The sequence below is a fragment of the Mesoplodon mirus genome (genome assembly GCF_964341445.2).
Source record: "Mesoplodon mirus genome assembly, chromosome: 3".
Taxonomy (NCBI): domain Eukaryota; kingdom Metazoa; phylum Chordata; class Mammalia; order Artiodactyla; family Ziphiidae; genus Mesoplodon; species Mesoplodon mirus.
In genome coordinates, this window is record NC_138978.1 from 121796127 (window position 1) to 121822614 (window position 26488).

The 26488-nt window shown below is 38.2% G+C and overlaps 1 protein-coding gene and 1 pseudogene across 4 annotated transcripts in view; both read left to right on the forward strand.

Moving 5' to 3' along the window:
* The window catches only part of LOC309799845 (T-cell surface glycoprotein CD1b-1-like), a 90261-nt gene that overhangs the window by 14456 nt on the left and 49317 nt on the right, over window positions 1-26488 (forward strand). Inside the window, exon 2 of one of the 3 annotated variants that reach the window (XM_082613447.1) lies at window positions 9571-9673. The exons of the other annotated variants lie outside the window; for them this stretch is intronic. Coding sequence (XP_082469573.1) covers window positions 9571-9673 — 103 coding nt within the window. The remainder of the gene's footprint in view (window positions 1-9570; window positions 9674-26488) is intronic. 3 annotated transcript variants of the gene reach the window in all.
* Window positions 20178-20841, forward strand: LOC309799849 (large ribosomal subunit protein eL19-like; annotated as a pseudogene). The gene has a single exon. The product of its transcript is annotated as a large ribosomal subunit protein eL19-like (transcript).

Sequence of the window (26488 nt, forward strand, 5' to 3'; positions counted from 1 at the left end):
ATATCTTTTTCCATCCCCTCACTTTCAGTCTGTATGTGTCCCTAGGTCTGAAGTGGATCTCTTATAGGGAGCATATATATGGGTCTTGTTTTCATATCCATTCAGCGAGCCTTTGTCTTTTGGTTGGAGCACTTAATCCATTCACGTTTAAGGTAATTATCAATATGTATATTCATATTACCATTTTCTTAATTGTTATGTGTTTGTTTTCGTAGGTCCTTGTCTTCTCTTGTGTTTCCCACTTAGAGAAGTTCCTTTAGTATTTGTTATAGAGCTGGTTTGGTGGTATTAAATTATCTTAGCTTTTGCTTGTCTGTAAAGGTTTTGATTTCTCTGTCGAATCTGAATGAGATCCTTGCCAGGTAGAGTAATCTTGGTTGTTGGTTCTCCCCTTTCATCACTTTAAATGTATCATGCCACTCCCTTCTTGCTTGTAAAGTGTCTGCTGAGAAATCAGCTGTTAACCTTATGGGAGTTCCCTTGTATGTTATTTGTTGTTTTTCCCTTGTTACTTTCAATAATTTTTCTTTGCCTTTAATTTTTGTCAGTTTGATTACCATGTGCCTCAGCATGTTTCTCCTTGGGTTTATCCTGCCTGGGACTCTGTGTTCTTCCTGGACTTGGGTGGCTATTTCCTTTCCCATGTTAGGGAAATTTTCGACTGTAATCTCTCTAAATATTTTGTTGGGTCCTTCCTTTCTCTCTGTCTTCTCCTTCTGGGACCCCTATGATGCAAATTTTGTTGCGTTTAATATTGAGACCTCTCAGGCTGCCTTCATTTCTTTTCATTCTTTTTTCTTAATGTGCTCTGTGGCAGTGAATTCCACCATTCTGTCTTCCAGGTCACTTATCCATTCTTCTGCCTGAGTTATTCTGCTATTGATTCCTTCTAGTGTAGTTTTCATTTCAGTTGTTGTATTGTTCATCTCTGTTTGTTCTTTAATTCTTCTAAATGTTTGTTCTGTAATTATTCTAGGTCTTTGTTAAACATTTCTTGTATCTTCTGCATCTTTGCCTCCATTGTTTTTCTGAAGTTCTGCATCATCTTTACTATCATTATTCTGAATTTTTTTGGGAAGGTTTCCTATCTCCACTTAATTTAATTGCTTTTCTGGGATTTTCTCTTGTTCCTTCATCTGGTACCTAGCCCTCTGCCTTTTCATCTTGTCTGTCTTTCTGTGAATGTGGATTTTGTTCCACAGGCTGCAGAATTGTAGTACTTCGTGCTTCTGCTGTCTGCCCTCTGGTGGCTGAGGCTATCTAAGAGGCTTGTGTAAGCTTCCTGATGGGAGAGACTGGTGGTGGGTAGAGCTGGGCGTTGCTCTGGTGGGCAGAGCTCAGTAAAACTTTAATCCACTTGTCTGCTGATGGGTCAGGCTGGGTTCCCTCCCTGTTGGTTGTGTGGCCTGAGGCAACCCAACACTGGAGCCTACCTGGCTCTTTGGTTGGGCTTATGGTGGACTCTGGGAGGGCTCATGCCAAGGAGTACTTCCCAGAACTTCTGCTGCCAGTGTCCTTGTCCCCATAATGAGCCACAGCCACCACCCCCCCGTCCACAGGAGACCCTCCAACACTAGCAGGTAGGTCTGGTTCAGTCTCCTATGGGGTCACTGCTCCTTCCCCCAGGTCCTAATGTGCACACTACTTTGCGTGTGCCCTCCAACAGTAGAGTCTCTGTTTTCCTCAGTCCTGTCGAAGTCCTGCATTCAAATCCTGCTAGCCTTCAACGTCTGATTCTCTGGGAATTCCTCCTCCTTTTGCCGGAACCCCAGGTTGGGAAGCCTGACATGGGGCTCAGAACCTTCAATCCAGTGGGTGGACTTCTGTGATATAAGTGTTCTCCAGTTTGTGAGTCACCCACCCAGCAGTTATGGGATTTGATTTTGCTGTGATTGCGCCCCTCCTACCGTCTCATTGCAGATTCTTCTTTGTCTTTGGATGTGGGGTATCTTTTTTGGTGAGTTCCAGCGTCTTCCTGTCAATGATTTTTCAGCAGTTAGTTGTGAATCCAGTGCTCTCGCAAGAGGGAGTGAGTGCACATCCTTCTACTCCGTCATCTTGAACCTAGTGGAGTTAGATATATCTTAACTTTTGTGAATTGTAACCGCAGAGAATATGTCCCATCTGTGTTCTATTTTTACAGTAGGAGCTCCTAGGCTCAAGATAGAAAAATGCTGTCTTAGAGCCCACACTGAGTTTTAACATAACTACATCCTTTTCTTCTTTCTTTTCCTTTTACCCAGCAGGAGATAACTGTGGGAAGAACCAGATCAGTTATAGACAAAATAAAGAAACTGTAATTTTCTTTGCAATTTGGCTACAATTTAAGCACAATAAGCAATTTTCTGGCTAGGATATGAAAGGATGTAGAAAATCTTTGTTCCCATGGTAACACCAAAAATTTAGATACTATAAAACTTGTACTTATGTATGAAACTATTGAAGAGAAGTGGATGTAAGAAAATCCCAGATGGACTGATTTTCAGAGAGAGGACCTCTTTATACATGACTATTAAAAATGACAGTGTCTAGAGGCAGCGTCGGAGAAGAAAGCCTGCCAAGACTGAGGTAGATGAAAGATTAACAATAGTGGGAACAGGTTGGAGAGCCTGGAGTCTAGAAGACTCAAATGCAGCAATATTTACTTGGACTAACAATTTCCCCTGGCTTACCACTCGTGTTTTGCTGAGTAAAGGGCAGTGATTGTGGACCTAGTCTAGAGAATACATGAGACTAGATGATATACTCTAGTCTCATGTATTCGCAAGGTGCCTAGTAAAAAGGGCTCTTCTACCGTGGATTCCAAAGATGAAACTGAGTTCCAACTCCCATCAGATCCCAGGGTTAAACATTGATAAGATCAAAGAAATTGGACTTAGGCAGGAACAGCTGTGGCACTGGGAGGAAGGCTAACCAGAGATGAAGTCAATATTAAAAATTGTTGCCTTAGGCCAAGATTAACTTGATACATGGTGATATCTGAATAAACACATTTTCACTTTAGTAGCCACATATTGGAATGAGATTGCACATTCTTGAAAATAAATATTAAGCAAAAGAGTTGTATAATTAAATCTCCACTGCTATCTATAAACAATGTCCAATATATTATAAAGCACTGTGAAATATGTGATGAAAATGGAACACATAAAAAGAAACCAAAGAAACATATCCACAGAAATGCAGATACTGGAATTAGCAGAAAAAAAGCTTAAAACTAGTATTATAAATATATTTGGCTTGTGTCACTGGCTTGGGCTAGCTCTGTCCCTCAAGTAAAGATCACTGCTCCTCTCAAATTGACTGACTCTGTATGGCTCTTTCTCATTCCAAGTTCCAGTAACAACCCCCTCTCCTTGGTCATTAATGCATTTTGGTAGAAATAATGGCTACCAAAAAAAAAAAAAAACCTCACAAAAGCAAAACCTTTACAGGTAAATTTTTTTTTTAAATTTATTTTATTTAATTTATTTTTGGCTGCATTGGGTCTTCGTTGTTGTGCACAGGCTTTCTCTAGTTGCGGCAAGTGGGGGCTACTCTTCATTGTGGTGTGCGGGCTTCTCATTGCAGTGGCTTCTCTTGTTGTGGAGCACGGGCTCTAGGCACGTGGGCTTCAGTAGTTGTGGCATGCAGTCTCAATAGTTGTGGCACGCGGGCTCTACAGCTGAGGCTCAATAGTTGTGGCTCATCGGCTTAGTTGCTCTGCAGCATGTGGGATCTTCCTGAACGAGGGCTTGAACCCGTGTCCCCTGCATTGGCAGGCGGATTCTTAACCACTGCACCACAAGGGAAGCCCCCTTTACAAGTAAAATTTAACAACTGACTTCTCAATTAGTTTTTACCACATATAATTTTTTCATATGAAAAAAAATTGATCCCAGTGAGTATACTGTTAATAAAAATATAAAGTTGGGAAACAATAATTTATTTAATTGTGGTTTTAGAATAATGAAATTAAATTGGCTTAATGGAAGTTACTTGGTATACTTTCTCATAGATATTTTAATTTGAAGGTTTAAGTAGAGCAACTCCCAAAAGCTGGAGGAAATAAGATTTTTAGACTACAAATGCAACGTAGAGATCTCAGTTAAGGCTGACTGTAACTATGGGAAAAATATGGAGGAAGTAACTCAGAGTCAGATAAAATCCTACACTTACAGCAGTCTTATTACAAAGTTCCCCACATTAATGTAGTTTACTTACAAGGTACCAAATGAGTTTGCCTGCTCTTCTTAAAGTGGTGGGTTAAGATGTGTCCCAACAGATGAACAGCTCTTACTGCAGGTGACTGTCCACATCAGGCCCTGGGTTTTTGATTCAGAATGGAGGGAAGCTTAGCTACATAGAATTTTCAGAAGAATTTCATTTTAGACACCTGAGAAGCTGTAACTTGATGCTTGTGAATGTCTATATTTCACCACTAGATGTCACCGGGAGATAAGCAGTTACTGACCAGACTGTAGCTTATTGGAAGTTTTCTTTCAAAAAAAATTGATCGATTTTGTGAATATATTTTTTATTTGTTTGCTTATAAAAACCTGGTAGTATCAGACACCTCTTATGTCCTGCGTCACATCTTCTAGCCCTCTATTTTTTCCCCAGCCATTGCTAAGGCAACTGGTTAGAGAGCCTAACTTGATCTGCACTGGGTATCTTACATTTTTGCGCTAAGGCTTTTCTCGTGATGTGGTTGGAACACCTGTGAGCAGCTGCTTATCACATTTGGATGCTCAAAACTGCAAGTGTGTGGGAATTAACACTCCTCGGGGCAATCCTTGACGCTTAGGGGACAGGGATCATGGATATGTGCTCCCCTCATCTGCCTCAGGCTGATAACACTGAGCCACAATCTGCGGGATTCATCAGAGAGTTCCAGTGGGATCAGATCCTAGTTTTCCATAGTGGTGGCCAATCTGATAACACACCATTTTACTGGCTTTCTATCCTTTCCTGTTTTACTGAGTGTCCCACTCCTAATACCTGGCATCATGCCCCTAAATAAAGTCTTACCTATAAAGCTCCCTTTGTCATTGCAGTGTACTTTGACTTTCTCTCCTTTCCTATTTTAGATCTGCTTTCCTGAAGGGACATAAGCACAATCCACTACCCTGATAAAGAATATTTTCAGCCCCCAGAAATCTCCCTCTTGGTTCCACTTCCCAGTTAACATCTTTTAAGGACAAGAAATACTCTGATCTCCATGTCCAGAGTTTAGTTTTGATTCTGTTTTTGAACTTCATGTTACTAGAATCATACAGTAAGACTTATTTTGTGTCTGCCTTCTCTCACTCAACATTATTTTTGTGATTTTATTCATGTTGTGGCATGCAGCAGTAATTTATTATTTTTCATTGCTGGGTAGAATACTATTGTGTGAATATACCAAAATTTATTCATTCTACTGTGGATAGACATTCAAATTATTTCCAGATTTTAGGTGTGTTGGACAATGCAGTTTTGAACATTTTTGTACATGTTTTTTTGTGAACATAAACACTCATTTCTCTTCGAATATAAATGTAAATGAAATCCTGGGTCACAGGTTATATATAATTTTTACATTCAATAAATACTGACAAACGGGTTTTCATAGTGTTTATACCAATCTACCTTCCATCGTATCCACATCCTAATTCGTATTTGATATATTAACCCTTTTAATTTTAACCCTTCTGGCGTGGGTGTAGAGCATCCAATTGTTATTTTGGTTCATGTTTCCCTGTTGACTAATTGTACTTAACATATTTTCATATGCCTTTGAGCTATTTATATACACTCTTTTGTGAAGTACCAGTTTAAGGTTTTAGCTATTTGTGTGTGTGTGTGTGTGTGTGTGTGTGTGTGTGTCTGTGGTGAGGAGGGGATTCAGTCTTTTAATTGTTAGTTTGAAGTTCTTTATAATTTCTGTATACAAATCCTTTGTTGGTTATGCATTGTGATATCTTCTACAAGTCTTGGTTTACTCTTCACTCTCTTAAAGTTGTATTTTGATGAAAAGGATTTCTTGTTAATGGGATACAGTTTATTGACATTTTTCTTTATGACTCTTTTATTCTACTCTTGTAATTTATTTACCCCTACCCCAAGGTCATGAGATATTCTCCTTAATCTATTGTTCTCAAACTCGAGTGGACATCAGAATCATCTGGAAGGCTTTTTAAAGTGTATCTTGTTGGGACCCACCTCCAGAGTTTCTAATTCTTTAGGTCAGGGAAGAGGCCCAAGAATTTGCATTTCTTATGACTTCCAAATGATGCAGATTCTTCTAGTCTGAGGATCCCACTTTGCAAGCCTCTGTACAATTTTATCTTTGAGAAGCTTAACTACTTTACTTCTTACATTTATATCTATAATATACCTGGATTTGATTTTTGTGTACGGTGTGAAATAGGGGTAAAATTGTATTTTTTCAATGTTAGTTAATTGATTAATAATACTGATACGCAGTACCAATTGTGTTGTAATTTCAGTGTCCATATGTAAGTATATGGGTCTGTTTCTGGACTCCTTTTTCTGATCCTTTCTTCTGTAAGTCTATCCTTGCACCAATGCAATGTAGTAAAGTAATCTTATTTACTCTAGGTTTATACTAAATCTTGATAACCACTAGAGTGACTCTTCCTACTTTTCTTCTTTAAGCACATCTTGTGAAAGAAGAGGAAAAATATAATGTTGATTTTTGGGCTTAATAAAGAAAAGTTAGACTTATTTCTACATGTTAAAAACCAGAGATGTCTATTTAAGTGTAAATACTGGGGCGACAATTATTAATAAGAAAACAATACAGAATTATAGACTTTTTGGAAGTTAGAGGTTACTTGCATAAGCCATAGCAACAGTCTCTGAAGTCTAGACATCTATAGGACACCTCTGTTAAAAAAACAAATTTGAAAGTCAGTAAGACTTTGAAAAGTGAAAGAGGTAAAGTGAAGAAGATTTTGAAAGTGAATATATCCTGTGTTATGGGCTGAATTGTGTCTCCCTAAAATTTATATGTTGGAGCCCTAATGCCCGGCATCTCAGAATGCGGCTGTATTTGGAGAGAGGGCCTTTGGAAAGGTAATTAAGTTAAGATGAGTCTGCTACGGTGGCCCCTAATCTAATGTGAGTGGTATCCTTATAAGAAGAGGAAATTCATACACACAAAGAGTCAAGAGGATGTTCATGCACAGAGGAAAGATGGTCTGAGGACATTGATGTGAGAAGATGGCCATCTACAATGAAGAGAGAGACCTCAGGAGAAACCAAACCTGCTGACACCTTGATCTTGGACTTCTGGCCTCTAGAACACTGAGAAATAAATTTTTGTTGTTTGAGTCACCCAGTCTGTGGTAGTTGTTATGGCAACACTAGCCAACTAATACATCCGGTGTTGGCAAAGTTTCTTTTAGGTGATTAGCCATTAAGCAAGGTAGACAAGTAAACAAGCATATAATGACCATAGCAGGATAATAATTAAACTTTTAGGCAGCATTTTCAGAACATATGAGGGAAAATCAAAATCTTCTTAAAATAGTTTTCGTAGAGGATGCTCTTAAGGAGAATTCTTGAGTAAACATATAGCAAAGAATGGTTTCACCTACTTTCTATCTGATTATGTGTCCCTACAAAATAAACTGGGAAAAAACGATATTAAATGTAATTGGCACGAGAAGAGGCACCTAATAGGTGTGTTGACTATTATCCTTCTTATGTAGTGATTCTGAAACAGGTAAGAACCATTAAGCAGCATGGCCAAGAAAATGTTCTCTGACTGTCCAAGATTCTCATCAGCTTCTTATGGAAGAGTTAAAGTTGATATCTAACACACAAGGTGTTGTATGGGTGCTCATTATGTAGGTTCAACCTTCTTGATATCTTCATCAATTTCTGAATTAAAAACCACTTGAAATATTCCCATGGATATATAGTCTCACTGCCTCAGTCCTATATGATTATTGAAGCCAATATTTGGGGCTCTGAGTGAGCAAGGCCATGTAAGCAGTACAAATATAGATAAAGTGGATTTAATGAGGCTCATTCCACCCCTGTACTTTCTCTCACAGTAGAATCATCAACCTCTACATTTATGGTTGGTTCACAACACTCTAGATTTATGGTTGGTTTACATGTTTCTTTTTCTAGAGTGTGAGCTTCTGTCTTCTACACTTTCTCATCTTAGTGTTCAGCATGTCCCTTGGTATTTATTAAATATTGATTAAATTATTAAGAAAAAACTGAAATCTAAGAGAAAGGAACTTTGCTTTAAATTGATTTATATTCTAAGTTACCTACATCTCTGAGCTGTTTTCTTCACTATAAAAAATTAAGATTATTTTTCAAGTCATTAATTTGAAGCTTTTGTTTTTAATGAATCTAAAGATTTATGCCTATTATTAATTCTGGAAAATTCCCAGCCATTACTTCTTCAAATATTTCCTCTTCTCATGATGTGTTTTGCCTCCTAATGAAATTTCTATTGGGCTTATATTGGATTTCATATTAGTCTTCATATCTCTTAACTTCTTTTTTTCATATTCAAGTCTTTAGTGCTTTAGTGCTGTACTGCATTGTAGGAAATTCTTCAGATATCCCAATCTAGATATATTTTAAAATTGCTTTCTCTCTCTCTTTTTTTTTTTTGGCTGTGTTGGGTCTTTGTTGCTGTGCGTGGGCTTTCTCTAGTTGTGGCAAACGGGGGCTACTTCTCATTGCAGTGGCTTCTCTTGTTGCGGAGCCTGGGCTCTAGGCATACAGGCTTCAGTAGTTGTGGCTCACGGGCTCTAGAGCACAGGCTCAGTAGTTGTGGTACATGGGATTAGTTGCTCTGCAGCATGTGGGATCTTTCCAGACCAGGGATCGAACCTGTGTCCTCTGCATTGGTAGGCAGATTCTTAACCACTGCACAACATGGGAAGTCCAAAATTGCTTTCTCTTTTTGTTGCTTAATCCATGCATTGAGGTTTTTTTTTTTTTTTTTTTTTTTTTTTTTTTTTTTGCGGTACGCGGGCCTCTCACTGCTGTGGCCTTGCCCGTTGCGGAGCACAGGCTCCAGACGCACAGGCTCAGCAGCCATGGCTCATGGGCCCAGCCGCTCCGTGGCATGTGGGATCTTCCCGGACCGGGGCACTAACCCGTGTCCCCTGCATCGGCAGGCGGACTCTCAACCACTGCACCACCAGGGAAGCCCCATGCATTGAGTTTTTAATTAAAGTGTTCAGAATATTTATTTCTGGAGGCTTAATCTACCTGGTAGTTGTTGATAATGTCTCTTTCTCTTCTGGTATTATTCCTTTTATATCTTTAAGCTTTTAAAATAGAATTTCCTCTATGTGTGATTTCTTGAGGGATTTAACCTGTTCTTTGTTTTTTTGCCTATTGTCCTTCATGATGGAATATTTCTTTCTGTGTTCTCTAATTTTGGATTGTGGCCTCGTGTTAGGAAAGGCTTTATGTGTGGGAATCCTTTGCAGCTTGTGTTGAAAGTGCTTCTCTCGAGATCAACTTTTCTTTGAATTTCACCAAGTGTCGCAGAAATATTACAAACTTAAAATCACCTTTTATTTTAATTTGTTGGATTTTGTATTCCAGGATCACACAAGCAGAATATTTTTGAGCTCCTGTCTCAGATTTGTGATCAGTAATTCTCAGAAGGAGAAACAAACAAACAAGCCAATATTCAGTAAATACACAGGTAAGCTTTCTTCCCTGTATATTTAGGTGTAAATCTTTTCACTGAGATGAGAGCACAGCAGGAAACTCAGCTGCAAATTTCATTTTGTTTGCCTGGTCTCAAGGCCTTGTCTCCTGATCCAAGTAACCACAATAACCAAACCCCTATGGAACCCACATTATGTCTTGTATGCCCAAGTATCATTTCCTGTTTGCATCTCTGGGTTTCCATTTTTTCTATTTTTTGTTCCCTTATTTCATCGTGAATGCAACTATGTATTCAAAAAAGAATTAAATGGCATTTTTTATCTTGGATTTCTGGGTCTTTTCAAGTTGTAATGTGACATTTTGCCAAAAATAGAATCCATAACTGTGTATTATGTATGTATACACAGGAATTCAAGAATCATATGGTTACACAAGGCTTTAGATTTGAAAGTGAGGCAGAAAGAAAGGACTGAGATTAGATTGAATAGGTAGGGACTATGAGAAGATGGAGAGGAGATCCTGGGAGGTGAGATAAAGGCTTAGTGGAGAATGGCTGGGAAGACACGGAAGAGGGAGAAAGAAGTAGGGTGAAGCAGAGTGGGGAAGGAGGAGAACACACAGGTAGGAAGGAACAGGAGCACAGTAAGGCACAAAATATTAGAGCCATTCCAGCATTTAGAAATTCTAATATGAAATACTCAGTTCTTTCCACTCAGTCATTTTACAGACAAGGAAACTAAGACCAGAATGCTGATATGATTTCTCCAATTCACTGTATCCAGCAGTTGTCCATACAGGAGTTCCTTTTGGCTCTCAGACCAAAGCTCCTTTTAGTGAGAAAGATTTGTTGTGAGGGGCGAGAAGCACACAGACCAGCTTCCTGAAGCCAGAAAAGCAAGTGAAAAACCTGAAGCAGAGAGGGAGAGAAAATGAGGCCAGTAAAAGGCAAATGGTTATAAGAGGCAGTGGATTTCTCTAGCAGGGAAGTTGAAGTTTCTGTTGGTGGGGAGGGGAATGTAAGATGACTGTGTGAGACCATGTGGGGAGGGGAGCTCACATCTGTGTCCTGAGGAGGCAGGAATTCAAGAGCTGTGATGGTGTTTGGATAGGATAGCTAGGGTATCCTGCCATCTTGAATTCTTTTCTTTTTTTATTATTAGTTTTTATTGGAGTATAGTTGTTTTACAATGTTGTGTTAGTTTCTGCTGTACAGCAAAGTGAATCAGCTATATATTATACGTATATCCCCTCTTTTTTGGATTTCCTTCCCATTTAGGTCGCCACAGAGCACTGAGTAGAGTTCTCTGTGCTATACAGTATGTACTCATTAGTTATCTATTTTATACAGAGTATTAATAGTGTATATATGTCAATCTCAATCTCCCAATCCATCCCACCTCCCCTCCCCCTTGGTATCCATATGTTTGTTCTCTACATCTGTTTCTCTATTTCTGCTTTGCAAATAAGATCATCTGTACCATTTTTCTAGATTCTACACATATGCACTAACATATGACCCATCCCAGTTTTCTCCTCTGGGGTTTCCTGATACAGGGAGCACATAATTATCAGTGACCTGTATAACCACTGCCTTCTCTCCCAATTCTTTTCTTTTTTTTTTCCTGGTCATGGTCACCTTCCCCCTGCCCACATTTTATCCCTTGATGTTGGCATCCAGTTCTGCTCTTTCTCAGCTCCCTGTGTTCTCAGTATTCCTCAGCCAGCTCCCGAGAAGCCCGTCTTCCCCTCCTTCCGATCTGTCCTTTTCCGACATAGCTGAGTATACATTCAGGAGTGGAGCTGCCTGGGATGCTGCAGATCCACAGTGGGGCCACGACTTGAGTACCAGCTGCTTCCTGCTCCCTGATGAGGATCAACTCTGCCCACAGGAGCTGAGCTGAACAGCTTGTGGCTCTGCTCCACTTCTCTTTCCAGTCCTCCTCCCCCTCCCCTCCCAGCCTCTTCCTCCTCTCCTCCTCCATCTGTTATGTCCCTTGGTGTCTCTGCCCAGCTCCCAACCTCTTGGTCCCAGACTCCATTCCTCAGTTAGTTAACTCTCTTTTCTCTTCTTTCCACTCACACTCAAACTGCCTTCTCCTCAGTTTTCCCCAGTCATGGTGAAGGGTATAAACACTGGTGGCCACATAATTTTGGGGTCCTGTACAAAATGTAAATGTGGGGCCTCATATTTAAAAAGCAAGAAAAAGTGCTTTCAATGGTTCTAAAATATAAACCTATTTCCTTTCCTTTGAAGTCAGCTCCCTTCTCTCTCTCTCTCTCTCTCTCTCTTTCAACCTATCTTAGTGTACTTTTTTTTGTTTTGTTTTGTTTTAATTGGCTAGTGTCACTGTCTCTTGGGCAAAAGAATTCATAGGGCAAGTGCAGACCCTCTTAGGCACTTGGGGGCTTCCCTCTCCCTGCTTTTTTGTGTGTTTTTAATAACGTTTCATCCAAATGCAGACATCTTATGTACAACAATAGACACTGAGGTAGAGTGTTTTTATCTTTATTTTCTTGGCCTCAAAATGAACTTGTCTTTTTTTTTTTTTTTTTTGCTAAGCAGCAAGTGTGTCGATTTCAGTCAATGAGTTAGGAGTTAATTGGGTTTGTGTGTTTTGTTGTTGTTTCAACAGCCTTCAAATTCCTCTGGCATTACTTTGTACAGTAGGGCTATTTGCTAAAGAGTTTTTCTTAATGGCTGCTTCACTCTCAGGCTTCGATATTTCCTTTGTGAGGTGCCTCGAGAAGATTTATGGTCATACTGCTGCCTCTCTTGCAACAGTAGAATGCTCCTATTACTCTATGCTTGCTCACCTGCTTGGGACGGAGAGCAGAAGCATTATCTTTATTCTGACTCAGTCTCATTGTTAGGCATTATCTTTCAGTTTTAGGGCTTGGGCCTCCTAAGTGTTCCTGCCTTCCTCTCAGTAGTATGGAACTTCTAATAGTTGAGGACAGGGTGTTTTAGTGTCCCTTCCCCACTTTTTCCTCTTTCTCCAATTGCTGTGTATCTTCGCCTGTGCCCTGAAGACAGTAGAGCTTTTTGCCCTCCCCCACTGTCCTCCCCTCCCTCACCAGGTTAAGGTTTTTTTCTGTGTGGGAGATAGTGGAGAAAGATCTGGTTGGGACTTCCTGCCTTTCTCAGATCTCAGGCCTGTGCCGTGAGGAAGGACTTCTCTGGCCTATATCCTTGATTCCAATCTTTCAGGAGCCCCTGTTGACGTCCATGGAAAAGTCCTAGACATATAAGTGAATTTCCCTTATCTGTGACTCTTAGGGGTTCTATATACTTATGCTAGACTTTAGGAATTTATTAACAATTTTAGCTGAATTATTCTTGCTGGCTTATGTAGCATCTTGCGTCTGTCCCAAGTAAGCAATGCATCTCCTATTTCCTTGGAGGATTCTTTCCTTAAATTTTGGGTTAATTGGTTGCCCTGATACTTCAGTGCTGTGATGGTTTCAAGAAAAGTTGTGATTTTGGTTATCCAACTTTTAAAATTACAAGTATTCAAGTGAAGCTCTTTCCAGCTTTCTATGTTTTAAGTTTAACTTTCCAAAAAATTTTTTTCCTTGAATTAGCCTGAGATAATTTTTGTTTACTTATACACCAATAAATAACAAAATAAATAGCCTAAATACATTTATCTGGGTGATAAATAGAATAAAAAAATATTTAAGAGACTTAAAAAAGTTATAAACACCATGAAAGAGGAAGGTCAGCATGTCCAGCAGAGACCAGTGTATGATAAGGCAGGCATGGAACATTCAAGCAGGACCAATAAGAAGAGAATCTTGGATAAATAACCCCAGAATATTCTATTAACTTCACTTCCCACATATTCTCACTGCTTTCTTATTATAAATGTTGACCTAAATCAAATGGATAACCAGATATTTCTCCAGCAAAATTGGGTTTATTCAGGATGAGCAGAGAATTGCAGTTTGGCAACTGCAATCATGGCGAGCCACGTAAAAGCTTGAGAGCCCCCACTTGGGGCCTCTGACACTATTTAATTGAGGTTTTTATTTATTAATGTTTTACATTAGTAATAAGACATTTACAGCAGGACCCTTTGTAAGCTTCATGCTTATTAGCATATATTGTAATTCTAAGTAAAACTCTAAAGTTTCTCATTTCATTAAGTAGGGTCACAAGTAATGGTTTCTGATTTTTTTTTAATCATCTTTATTGGAGTATAATTGCTTTACAATGGTGTGTTAGTTTCTGCTTTATAACAAAGTGAACCAGTTATACATATACACGTGTTCTCATATCTCTTCCCTCTTGCATGTCCCTCCCTCCCACCCTCCCTATCCCACCCCTCTAGCTGGTCACAAACCACCTAGCTGATCTCCCTGTGCTATGCAGCTGCTTCCCACTAGCTATCGATTTTACATTTGGTAGTGTATATATGTCCATGCCACTCTCTTACTTTGTCCCAGCTTACCCTTCCCCCTCCCTGTGTCCTCACGTCCATTCTCTAGTAGGTCTGCGTCTTTATTCCTGTCTTGCCCCTAGGTTCTTCATGACCATTTTTAAAATTAGTTTCTGCTTTATAACAAAGTGTATCAGTCATACATATACATCTGTTCCCATATCCCTTCCCTCTTGCGTCTCCCTCCCTCCCACCCTCCCTATCCCAACCCTCCAGGCGGTCACAAAGCACCGAGCTGATCTCCCTGTGCTATGCAGCTGCTTCCCACTAGCTATCTATTTTACGTTTGGTAGTGTATATATGTCCATGCCTCTCTCTCGCTTTGTCACAGCTTACCCTTCCCCCTCCCCATATCCTCAAGTCCATTCTCAAGTAGGTCTGTGTCTTTATTCCTGTTTTACCCCTAGGTTCTTCATGACATTTTTTTTTCTTAAATTCCATATATATGTGTTAGCATATGGTATTTGTCTTTCTCTTTCTGACTTATTTCACTCTATATGACAGACTCTAGGTCCATCCACCTCATTACAAATAGCTCAATTTCGTTTCTTTTTATGGCTGAGTAATATTCCATTGTATATATGTGCCACATCTTCTTTATCCATTCATCTGTTGATGGACACTTAAGTTACTTCCATGTCCTGGCTATTGTAAATAGAGCAGCAATAACATTGTGGTACATGACTCTTTTTGGATTATTGTTTTCTCAGGGTATATGCCCAGTAGTGGGATTGCTGGGTCGGATGGTAGTTTTATTTTTAGTTTTTTAAGGAACCTCCATGCTGTTCTCCATAGTGGCTGTATCAATTTACATTCCCACCAACAGTGCAAGAGGGTTCCCTTTTGTCCACACCCTGTCCAGCATTTATTGTTTGTAGTTTTTTTTTTTTTTTTTTTTTTTTGCGGTATGTGGGCCTCTCACTGTTGTGGCCTCTCCCATTGTGGAGCACAGGCTCCGGATGCGCAGGCTCAGCAGCCATGGCTCACGGGCCCAGCCGCTTCGCGGCATGTGGGATCCTCCCGGACCGGGGCATGAACCCGCGTCCCCTGCATCAGCAGGCGGACTCTCAACCACTGCGCCACCAGGGAAGCCTTGTTTGTAGATTTTTTGATGGTGGCCATTCTGACTGGTATGAGGTGATATCTCATTGTAGTTTTGATTTGCATTTCTCTAATGATTAGTGATGTTGAGCATCCTTTCATGTGTTTGTTGGCAATCCCAACTAATTTTAGGAGGCACTATTTTCATTACACCAAACCAGCAAGAACTTTTCCAGGAAAAAAAAAACCAAATATTAAAATAGTAGCCATTAGCTAATCTCATTTATGTATATTTCCTCAGAAATTATCTATAACTGACTCAAATAAAATACTTGCAAACAGAAACAAACACCACATAAAGTGGGATTTATCCAGAGAATGCAAGGTTTGTGTACCAATAAAAATCACTTGATAGAATCCCTTACTTTAACAGATTAAGGAAATAAAACCATAAAATCATCTCTAGAGTTATATAAAAAGCATTTGATATATTTAAATATCCATTCTGATAAAACATTACTAACTCAGAACAAAAGGAAACTTCCACTGTATGGTCAAATGTAGCTACACACAGCCTGCTTGAGGTAAATTTAATTGTGAATGTTTAAAAGCATTCCAGTGAAAATCAAATACAAGTTGTCTGCCTACTATAATCTTCACCATTCAATAGAATACTGAGTCCTAGTTAATCTAGTAAGGCAAGAAAAATAAGGAGGGATTAAAAGAGAAATTAAAAGATATTTGAAGGTCATGTGATTGTATATAAGAAAATTAAAAAATAATTAAAATGTTGGGAATAAAAAGAGAGGTCAGGAATTATCTAGATAAAAATTAACATAAATAAAAACTGAAAGGATTTCAAGAGAATAGGTATTCTTTCAGATGGTATGATTTCTACCTATAAATCTAGTAGAATAAAAAGGGAACCATTAGAACTAACATGAAAGTTTAGCAACTAATATAGACATAAAATAATTATTAAAAAATCAACAAACTTTTTTTGTAACAAATAAAATAAGATACCATTTATAATAGCATCAAAAACTATAAAATAACTAAAAATTAGCGCAAGAGAGATTATACAAGTATTCTGCAGGGAGATTTTAAAAACTATTAAGATCATGAAAGTATTTCTGATTAATAGGAGTTGTATGGAAGAAATTACTACAGGAAATTACAGTTCTCTTTATTCTATAACTTCAGTAAATTCCTAGTTAAAATTCTAGCTGAATATTTCTAGGTACTTAGTAAACCTAATTTTTTATATTGTATGGAAGAATAAATGACTACATAGATCTAAATTATTTTTGAAAGAGAAGAGTAAAGGCTTATTCACAATGGAATAAAGTCTTAAATGCAAAAGGCAATACTAGAAAGCTAGCAGTATATACTATGGCAGAATATTGTTATGATCTATTAGTGCAGATAATTATTTCTTAAATTAAATTTCCAAACTGGAAAATCTAGAGAATTGGGAGAATTGGGAGAATTGGCCTATGGTGGGTTGTCCCACCCCCCGTCCCCATCCCATGTATACATGTACAGTTCCAGTTAACCAGTGGGCCCTCGAGGGGGCCTAAGTGCTGGTGTCTTTCCCTCCCAGCCTTGACCCCTAAGGGCTTAGTCCCTCCCAGAGCCTGTAACTAAGATAGGTCCTGCTGGGCAGGGGTCCTGGGTCCTCCACCTCTTGGGGGACAGGAATGAGCATGCCCAGTTTGGGTGGGGAGAGCATAGATGTTCCACTGTTTTGCATATTGTTACTTCTGTATCACAAGCTGTATAAAATTGATGGTTTTTTTTTTTTTGCGGTACGCGGGCCTCTCACTGTTGTGGTCTCTCCTGTTGCGGAGCACAGGCTCCGGACGCACAGGCTCAGCGGCCATGGCTCACTGGCCTAGCTGCTCTGCGGCATGTGGGATCTTCCCGGACCGGGGCACGAACCCGTGTCCCCTGCATCGGCAGGCGGACTCTCAACCACTGCGCCACCAGGGAAACCCAAAATTGATGTTTTTTTGAAAAAAAAAAAAAGATTAATTTAAACGTAAAAGTTGTTGAATTTTACTTTCTAAAATTAAGGCTTTCTCTTCAATAAAGCATACACCCAGCAAAATTAGTGGGTGAAAAACTGAAGGAAGTATTTGAAATTTTTAAAACAAAATGTGTATATGTATTTTGTACATATATACAAAGAGTAATATGGGAAGCTCTTTAAAAGAGTGCTGAGTGACCTACATTAACAAATAAAGAACACATATAATACTATTTGTTGAAATTAAGGTTACACTTAAACTCATTGATAGTTAGAGAAATGAAGATTAAAACAAGATTTCATTTTATACCACTAAATTTACAAAGTTAAAAAGCTGCAGCAGCCCGGTGTTTGCAGGGTTGTGAAATAGATGGAAATCCCCATACATTGATGGTGATGACGTAATTCTGAAGAGTTTGCGGTAGCAACTTGTCTAATGACATACATATTGACCCTGCAATCCCACTTCTGAATATGTGTAATGGGAAATGTTTACCCAGCTCCAAGAGAGAACATATGTAGAGATGGTTATCACAGAGTTTTTATGATAGTGAGGTGTTGGAAGCATGCTAGATGTTCATCTCTATGGAAACACCTAAGTAAAATGCAGTATATGCACACTATGAGATTTTATGTAACAGGTATTGATAGAAACAAAAACTTGACACAGAATAACAGGGGAAGGTCTTTAAAAGAGTGCTGAATGAAATAATATTAATAGGTGAAGCATATACAGTATAATACCATCTGTGGAAATTAAAGCTGTAGACATCAAACAATACCACATTTTATAAGAACACCTAGCAGGATAACATATTTATACATTAGAATGTGAGGAAGAGAAGGATATGGGGATAAATAAATAAATATTTCACAAAGGAAGTCTGCTTGAACAAATGGTGTCCATGAGCCATAATGGAGGAGAATGATTAAGTCAACAATCTGCACTTAAGATTCCAAAGGCAAAACACAGCATAACAAAATAAAAATTGGAAAATGTTTAATGAGTGAATTGGGATGATGAGTTGCACCGTGAGTAGTTCCTTCTCAGGGAAAAAAACATAAAAAATGTAATATCATATAAAATACTTGTTTGTCTAAGAACAGAATAAAAATATCTGCAACATTAAAACACTGAAAACATGAGTTTTTGTAATCATCAAAGGCTACAGGATTGGGATAAGTTTCTATACTTTACCACTGGGTGGCAGTAGAGATTAAAACAGTTTCAGCATCCTCATTATTATTCAAAAATTAGAAGTGTTAAGGTCCCCAAATCATCAAACAGCTTACAAATCCATGCTTAAATTCACAATAACATGTTATCTCTAAAACTAATTGAAAACCACTTACAAAAACATGCACATAATATTAAAGACATATCAATGAAAATTTAGGAATTGAATTCAAAGGAAGATATGGCCAGTAAGTAAGATGAAATCAAGAATGGAGTAAATTAAAAAAGAAAGTATCATGACACCCTATACACCCTATACATGTGGGTCATGAATTATTGGAGGACTATAAAATGATTAAGACAGGATCAATTACACATTCACAGTGTCTAGAAGAAACAGACAAATAAGTTGTTCAGGGAAAGTATCACTCTTCCTGGTCCTGAGGCCACAAGGAAAATCCTCCCGTCAGTTCTTATAGAGAATAAACTATTTGGTGCCGTGAAAAATGTTCTCAAGGAGTATTCTTTCAGTAAATTTTATGAGGTTCACAGGCCCGTTTTAAGTCTCTTAAAGTACGGTGATCATGCCAGCCTAAAACAAAAACTGGGGAAAGTAACTCTACACAACATGCAGGATCTGGTCTACCTGTGCAGCTCTCTGATGTTCTGCCAAACTCAATGGCAGATCTTATATAATCTACAGGAATGAGTAGACTCTAAGTCTCCCATAAATATTGTTTATGTTGAACTAACTTGAGTTTTTTTTAGCAGCAGAGACTTACAGGTTATGTACTCTAACGTACACTGTATATATGACAGTTTTATATTATCTGTTAAATGCAGAGCAGTAAGTTTAATAATCAGTGGAGTTGTAGGTGGGATTTGCAATTGCAAATTTCTTGTGGCTTTTGGAGACCTACTCATGGACTGTTGTTTGAATATTAGGTTTGCTCCCAGGAGGCTGATAATATCTGCAGTGAGGACCAAGATTCTTCCTGAGATATAATTTGGTTCTTCTCTAATACAGAGGCACTTGTTGGCCTACCTACAACTCCATCCATCCTCAATGCACAACCTATTCTACTTCAGAGAGAATGCCAGATACAATTTTAGAAGGGAAATATTTAAAATGAATATGAGCCCTAATTTGGGTATAAAGTGTCCTAAGAGAAACACTCATGGGCTTTGAACAATGTTATTTCCAGGTGACCTATTCAAGTTACCAACTATACATTCATGTACCTAAATAGACAGATGAATTACCAAATGGGGTTATATAGCACAGACAACTGGTTGTCTCCCAGAATCTATTTTGCACTTCCTCTAGAATAAATTAACAACCAGTTATTAGCTGGGCAGAATAAAACTACATCTCTTAGGGACCCTCTTAGCTGGTTGTGGTTATGTGACTGAGGTCTGATCAATGCAGTGTACAGCTCCTGCAAAGTGGATCTGAGCAGTGCTGGTGGTGGGGGGTGAGTGTACTTGGCTTATTCCTTTTTCCTTACTGTCGGCTGAAAGGTGGATTTGATGGAAGGACCTCTTGCAACCAACTCAGAGAACAGGATGACCTTTGGAATGAGGGCCAAGCATGGCAAAGACCAAAAGAAAACAAAAAAAGCAAAGACAAAACCCCCCAAACAAAAGAGGAAACTGGAACCAAACCCCGGACACAATGAGATGCCATAACAACCCTGAATTGCCTATTTCTAGTCTTTTCACAAGAGAGAGAAATATAACTACCTGTTTTTAAAGATATTGTTCATTTGAATTTTCTGTCACTTGCAGCCACATTTGATCCTAACTAATCCAGGATGTTAGTTGAATATCAGTTGATAACTCTGGCTTTCCTTTTGCTACTGTGGCCATGAGTAGGCTCAGGCTTCAGAAGAGGCTTGCTTTCAGTGTCCTTTGTGGCAGCAAAAGGAAGGTCTGGTTGGACCCTGTCGAGACTAGTGAAATCTTCAATGCTAACTCCTGTCAGCAGATCTGGAAGCTGATCAAAGGTGGGCTGATCATCCAGAAGCCTGTGACTGTCCATTCCCAAGCTTGAAGCCAGAAAAATACCTCAGCCTGCCAGAAGGGCAGGCTTATGGACCTAGGTAAGTGAAAGTGTACTGCCAATGCTCGAATGCTCAAGAAGTTAACCTAGATGAGGAGAAGGATAAGAATTCCACGCCAGTTGCTCAGAAGATACCGTGAATCTAAGAAGATTGACCGTCACATGTATCACAGCCTGTACCTGAAAGTGAAGGGTAATGTGTTCAAAAACAAGCGGGTTCTCACGGAACATATGCACAAGCTGAAGTTAGACAAAGCTTGCAAGAAGCTTCAGACCGACTAGGCTGAGGCCTGCAGGTCTAAGACCAGGGAAGCACGGGAGCAACGTGAAGACGGGTTCCAAGCCAAGAAGGGGGAAATCATTAAGGCTCTTTCCAAGGAGGAAGAGACCAAGAAATAGGTTCTCCCCCTCTTGTCTGTACATAGTGGCCTCAGCAATTACATAGATCGCTCATTCAATAAAATGAGACTTTATCTGCCTAAAAAAGTGTTGATAGCTTTGGTTTATTTATTTTTTGCTAAGGCTAAATAAAAATTTTCACAGTAACACCCATGTTATCTGTATCTAGTTTTATTTTTATCTGTATGTTTTCTAAGGCAAAGGAGAAAATGCAACCAGTCATTCCAAAATTTATACAAAAAGAAACATGTTAAAAATCAGAGTGAACTTCTGGGAAAATAGTAGAGAGAAATATTTCATAATTCATCTCACTGAAATAAATCCAAAATAGAAAAAGGAACTTCCTCTGTACTGACCCTAGAGAAGAGCTGTAACTTAAAACAAAACCAAGGAAAGTCTATAACTTATAAACAAGGTTGGAATAAATTTTTAGCATACATTTTCACTCATTTTAAATAAAATGGAAGGTTGATGGATGTCCGTAGTTTAGGATAATAAGTTTAATTCATAAGAGAATTAATAAAAGCTGCTGGGGCCTTTGTTAGAAGACAAGTACGGAGGGAAAAATTGTTATGGAAATGGAGAACAAATTAATCTGTGAGAAACCTTTGGCTTTAGAAATTAGGGAATGCCCACATGAGTCTCTGGCTTCGTTATTGTGTAGTGACCCATATGATTCAACATGGAGCTTTTTTAATTTTTAATTTTTAAAAAAATTTTATTGGAGTATAGTTGATTTACAATGTTGTGTTAGTTTCAGGTGTACAGCAAGGTGACTCCATTATATATATATATAAATATATATCTCCACTCTTTTTTAGATTCTTTTGCCATATAGGTCATTACAGAGTATTGAATATAGTTCCCTATGCTATACAGTAGGTCCTTATTAGTTATCTATTTTATATATAGTAGTGTGTATATGTCAATCTCAATCTCCCAGTTTATCCCCCCTCACCCTTACTACCTGGTGACCATAAGTTTGTTTTCTACATTTGTGACTCTATTTCCATCCTGTAAATAAGTTCATTTGTACCATTTTTTTTAGGTTCCACATATAAGCGATATCATATGATATTTGTCTTTCTGTGTCTGACTTACTTCACTCAGTATGACAGTCTCTAAGTCCATGCACGTTGCTGCAGATGGCATTATTCTGTTCCTTTTTATGGCTGAGTAATATTTCATTGTATATATGTACCACATCTTCTTTATCCATTCTCTACATGGAGCTTTTTGTATGCCATGTAGTTGACTTTTTATTGTTGTGGCCTGGGCAGGTTGTTGTAGGACTTTGTTTCTCGTGTCCATTTGAGGGATTACTGTGGCAAGTTGCTGCTCTTAGGATGGCTTTGTCCAAGTCAAGTGGCTAGTTTTATACAGATGAGTGTCGTAGGTCAGTTTCTAAGGAAACATACTCAGGTGGATGTCTGCATGCAGAAGGCTTGCTGGGGGTGCTTTCAGGAACAGCAGGACTGAGGAGAGGGTGAGGTTGAACTGTGATGCAGTTTCAGTAGAGGATTTAGTCAAACCCACAGAGAGTTCTGGAGCTAGGATGACCCTTCAGAGACTTCCTAAGACTAGGTAATGGGACTTAACTTTTTACTCACATATTTGGTATGTGCTCTCAGGGAAGAGATGTCCCCTTGGACAGAGCAGCTCTCCCACTGAAGGCAGTGCCTGGAGAGGGACATGTCTGTGAGCTGTCAGCAGCCAACACTCCCTCAGGCTGAGGGAAACACTTATGTTTGTCCTGAAGGGGGTACACTGGTGGCTCCACAGCATCCACTAGAGCAAGAGTGCATTTCTATGGAAGAAGAGATTTACTTGCCAAAGCTTAAGTAAACACACAGGCCTCACAAACAAAGTTAGTGTTGAAAACACAGACCACAAAGCAAATCTTAGGAAATGTGCATGAGATTCTATGAGCAATGACCTTCAACTAGGCTGCCTCAGGAGGAATGGCTGAGGCAAATTATCTGGTAAAGGAATCAGAGACTCTTAGATATAGATTATTTTAAAGCATTAAGCAACAAAACAATTAGTGCCAGTTTTTGCCTTGGTTTTCAGTCTGGACTAGGTGTGCAGCTTAGATAAGATGCCCCAAATTTGGTTCCTCTCCTATATTATTTTGAAATAGCTTCATGGTCAAGGAGACCTGTGAAGAAATTCACCTTGAATTCACATGTTTTATACACATGCTCATGGGTCACTTCCCACTATAGAGTCTCAACCTGCCTGTACCAGTGTTGTTGTTGCCTAGATTTTTGAGACATAAATTGAGGCTCCACACATGAAAGGATGGTAGATTTTATTAATGAACAATTTAAAAAAAGTAGAGGCCTTCTGCTTCTAGAATTGGTGGACTATCTAATTTGAACCAACTGTCTTGTCAAGGACAAGTAGAAAACACGAGAAAATATAAAATAAAATCTGCCTGAAGACATTGAAGAACCAACAAAGGAGAAATAAATTACTGGGTCAATATCTAGGAGAAGACAGAAATTCACAGAATTAACCCTGTAGTTGGGGCTGCTTTTCCAGTAAGAGCATCTGCTGATTCCATGAGAAGCAGATAAAAACACTGAGAAGTTCAGCAAAGCTTTCACCAGACTTGCATATCTTCAAAGATATCACTGGTGTCTGAACTTTAGGTTATCATCTTAAAGGGCTGCATCTGAAGTAAGTGTGAAGCAGAAGGACAGTAACTTTGCATTCTATATACTTTGATCTGTGCACATTCTTTTTAAAATTTTGGTAGTAAAAGATATAGTAAAAGCCTATCTATAAATAGTTTTAAAATATCATACAAGAATGGTACTATTACTTTTCAGTCTCCAACAAAACATTGGAGTGTATTGAAAATATAAATATGAAATTAAAACCATTGTTAAATATAAGAGAAGAAGTGCTAATGCCATCATGGGATTAGGAATTCAATTTGTGGTAATCTTCAATACTTCTTTGGAAAATTTGAAGATATTAATAAAATTATGGGTTCCAGAAAACAAGCCAAATGTATACTTCCAAAAATATCCTTTAAGTTGATGGACTTAGTACTAGTTTGCCATGGTATTTTAGTAAAATTAATACCATAAGCAGAATGATATTAGCATCCCAATCCAATGTACTTAATTCCTTCCAAGCTTCAAAGGATTAAGGCATTCTTTAAAGAAAAATGAAGTGATATGTCAATAAGAAGATATTATGGATGTTAACAAATTATAATTTTTAAATTTTGACTCCAAATCTTAAAATACAAAGTCCGTCTTTGCTTTGCATAGTAGTGTGGGACTCTAAAAATTGATCATGCAAGGTGAAACCAAGCAAAAGACCTAAATAATCAATGGGAAAATTATGATCATTCCATCACCTTTAAAAATTTTTGTCAAAACATTAAAAAACCCTCTTACTGTTGGTTATAAATACACAGTTGACCCTTGAGTAATGTGAGGGTCGCAGTCATAAAATCTGTGTATAACTGTACAGCTGGCCCTGTGTCTGTGTTTCCATATCTGTGGATTCAACCAACTGTGGATTGTGTAGTACTGTATTTATTGAAAAAAATCTATGTAAAAGTGGACTCACGTAGTTTAAACCTATGTTGTTCAGGGGTCAACTGTATAGGGATATTGAAAAAAATAGTAACACTAGTATTAATTTAGCATGTTGGCACTGAAAATGATAAAAATGTCCAGAATTTAAATGTTTTATTTTCTTGTAAATATTTACCAAGAGCAGTTTGATGCTTGCCTTATTCTCATTCTATAACTTATAGATATGGAGTATCTTTTCTATGCCTTGGTGAATTTTCATAATTCTTTCTAAGATTGGGCTAGCTTCCAATTTACACTTTGAGTTTTTGATACATTGAGAGTTCTTTAAATGTGAACTTTTCTGTAGGCGTCACTTCATCTGGGACAGCTTCATCCTTCTCATCACAATTATTTTCCTCATTTATATTGATAAGTTTGCCTTCACTAAGCTCCTCTAGGTTCATATCCATAATTTCTCAACCAGTGGCAGTATCAACATTCCCCAGGTCTCTTCTATTTCTTCTATGACTTCATTTACATTAAATTCAAATCTCACTTCCAGCATTTTCGTTTTCATCTTTCTTGGCCGATTCCCTCTTTCTATTATTCTTCATTTAAATGTCACATGGATTTATTATTTGAATACAAGGAGATAACGCAAGTACGGTTGACCCTGGAACAACATGGGGTTAGGGGGGCCTTTGTGCAATTGAAAATCCACATGTACCTTTACAGTTGGCCCTCTGAACTCACAGTTTTGCATGTGCAGATTCAACCAACCTCTGATAGTGTAGTACTGTGACTGTATTTACTGAAAAAAAAATTCATGTATAAGTGGACTCATGCAGTTCAAACCATATTGTTCAAGGGTCAACTGTACACATTTTGCTGTCCATGCGTGGAAGAAAATTAATAGCCATTGACAGACTGTGAAAGAAGTGTTGTGATTGGTCACTGGTATCATTGGTTACTGATTGCACTTTTATTATTTCCATAGTCATTCATAGAATGAAGAGTTACTAGTAAAGTTTGTGCTTTGTTCAATTACTAATCTTTAGTATACTGTGGCAACTGAAATTGAGCCATGTTGTTGGGGGATTGGCATTATTTAAATAAACCATGGTAACTGAAATTTGTGTATAATGAAATTGTGCAAAGCAAGGACTGCCTATATTAGAAGATTGTATTGGTCATGGATCCCTAGAATTCAGGTTTGTGTTTGCTTCTGCCAAGCGACCAGCTTGAAACCAATTTTTTTTCAGTTGTAAGATACTCAATATTTAAAAGACACAACAGAAATGACAATAAATTTCAATTTTTAAAAAGCTGACAAACAAGGATATATTGTACAACACAGGGAATATAGCCAATATTTTAGAATAACTATAAGTGGAGTGTAACCTATAAAAATTGTGAATCACTATGCTGTATGCCTGTAATTTATATAAAATTGTACATCAACTATACTTCCATTTAAAAAAAGCTGACAAAATTCCAGAAATAATACATCATCCAGAGAAATAATTTAAAAATGATCATTTTATTTAGAGAACATGGAAAGATAATCCAGTCTGTTGTCTAGCATAAATTGATCAGAATTGTTTTTCTTTTTTACTGATTGCTTAGAAAAAAACTTTATGTATTCTATGGGTTTTGGCAAATATAGAGTGGCATATATCCATCATTATAATATCATATAGAGTATTTTCACCATCCTAAAAATCCTCTGTGCCCTAACTATTCATGCCTCCTCTCTTGGAACCACTTTTTTGATATTAATTTCTTGGATTGGGCATTCCAAATTAATTAGAATATTTTCAATGCCAAACTCATGTGAGGCAAACCCGTGATTAAGAAATTTCATAAGAATAATTTTAAAAATTCCTAGGCAGAGCACAAGGCAACCATAAGGTTCCTCGTTATTTCCCTGTTCAGTTGGATGGATTTTTTTTTCTGGTCCAGTTTCACTGAGGGTGTAGTAGAAAGTCTCATGACAACTTGCATTTTTTTTTTGTTTGTTTGTGTGGGGTGATCTCAAGACATTACCTCCTCACCCATGTGGCTACTGTAGACAAAAGCTTTGGGAACCAACCCTCGACAATGCCCTGGGAAGCTTCTATTTCCCACTCTTGTTTTCAATGTCTTGTTTGATTTGCTTGTTGAAGA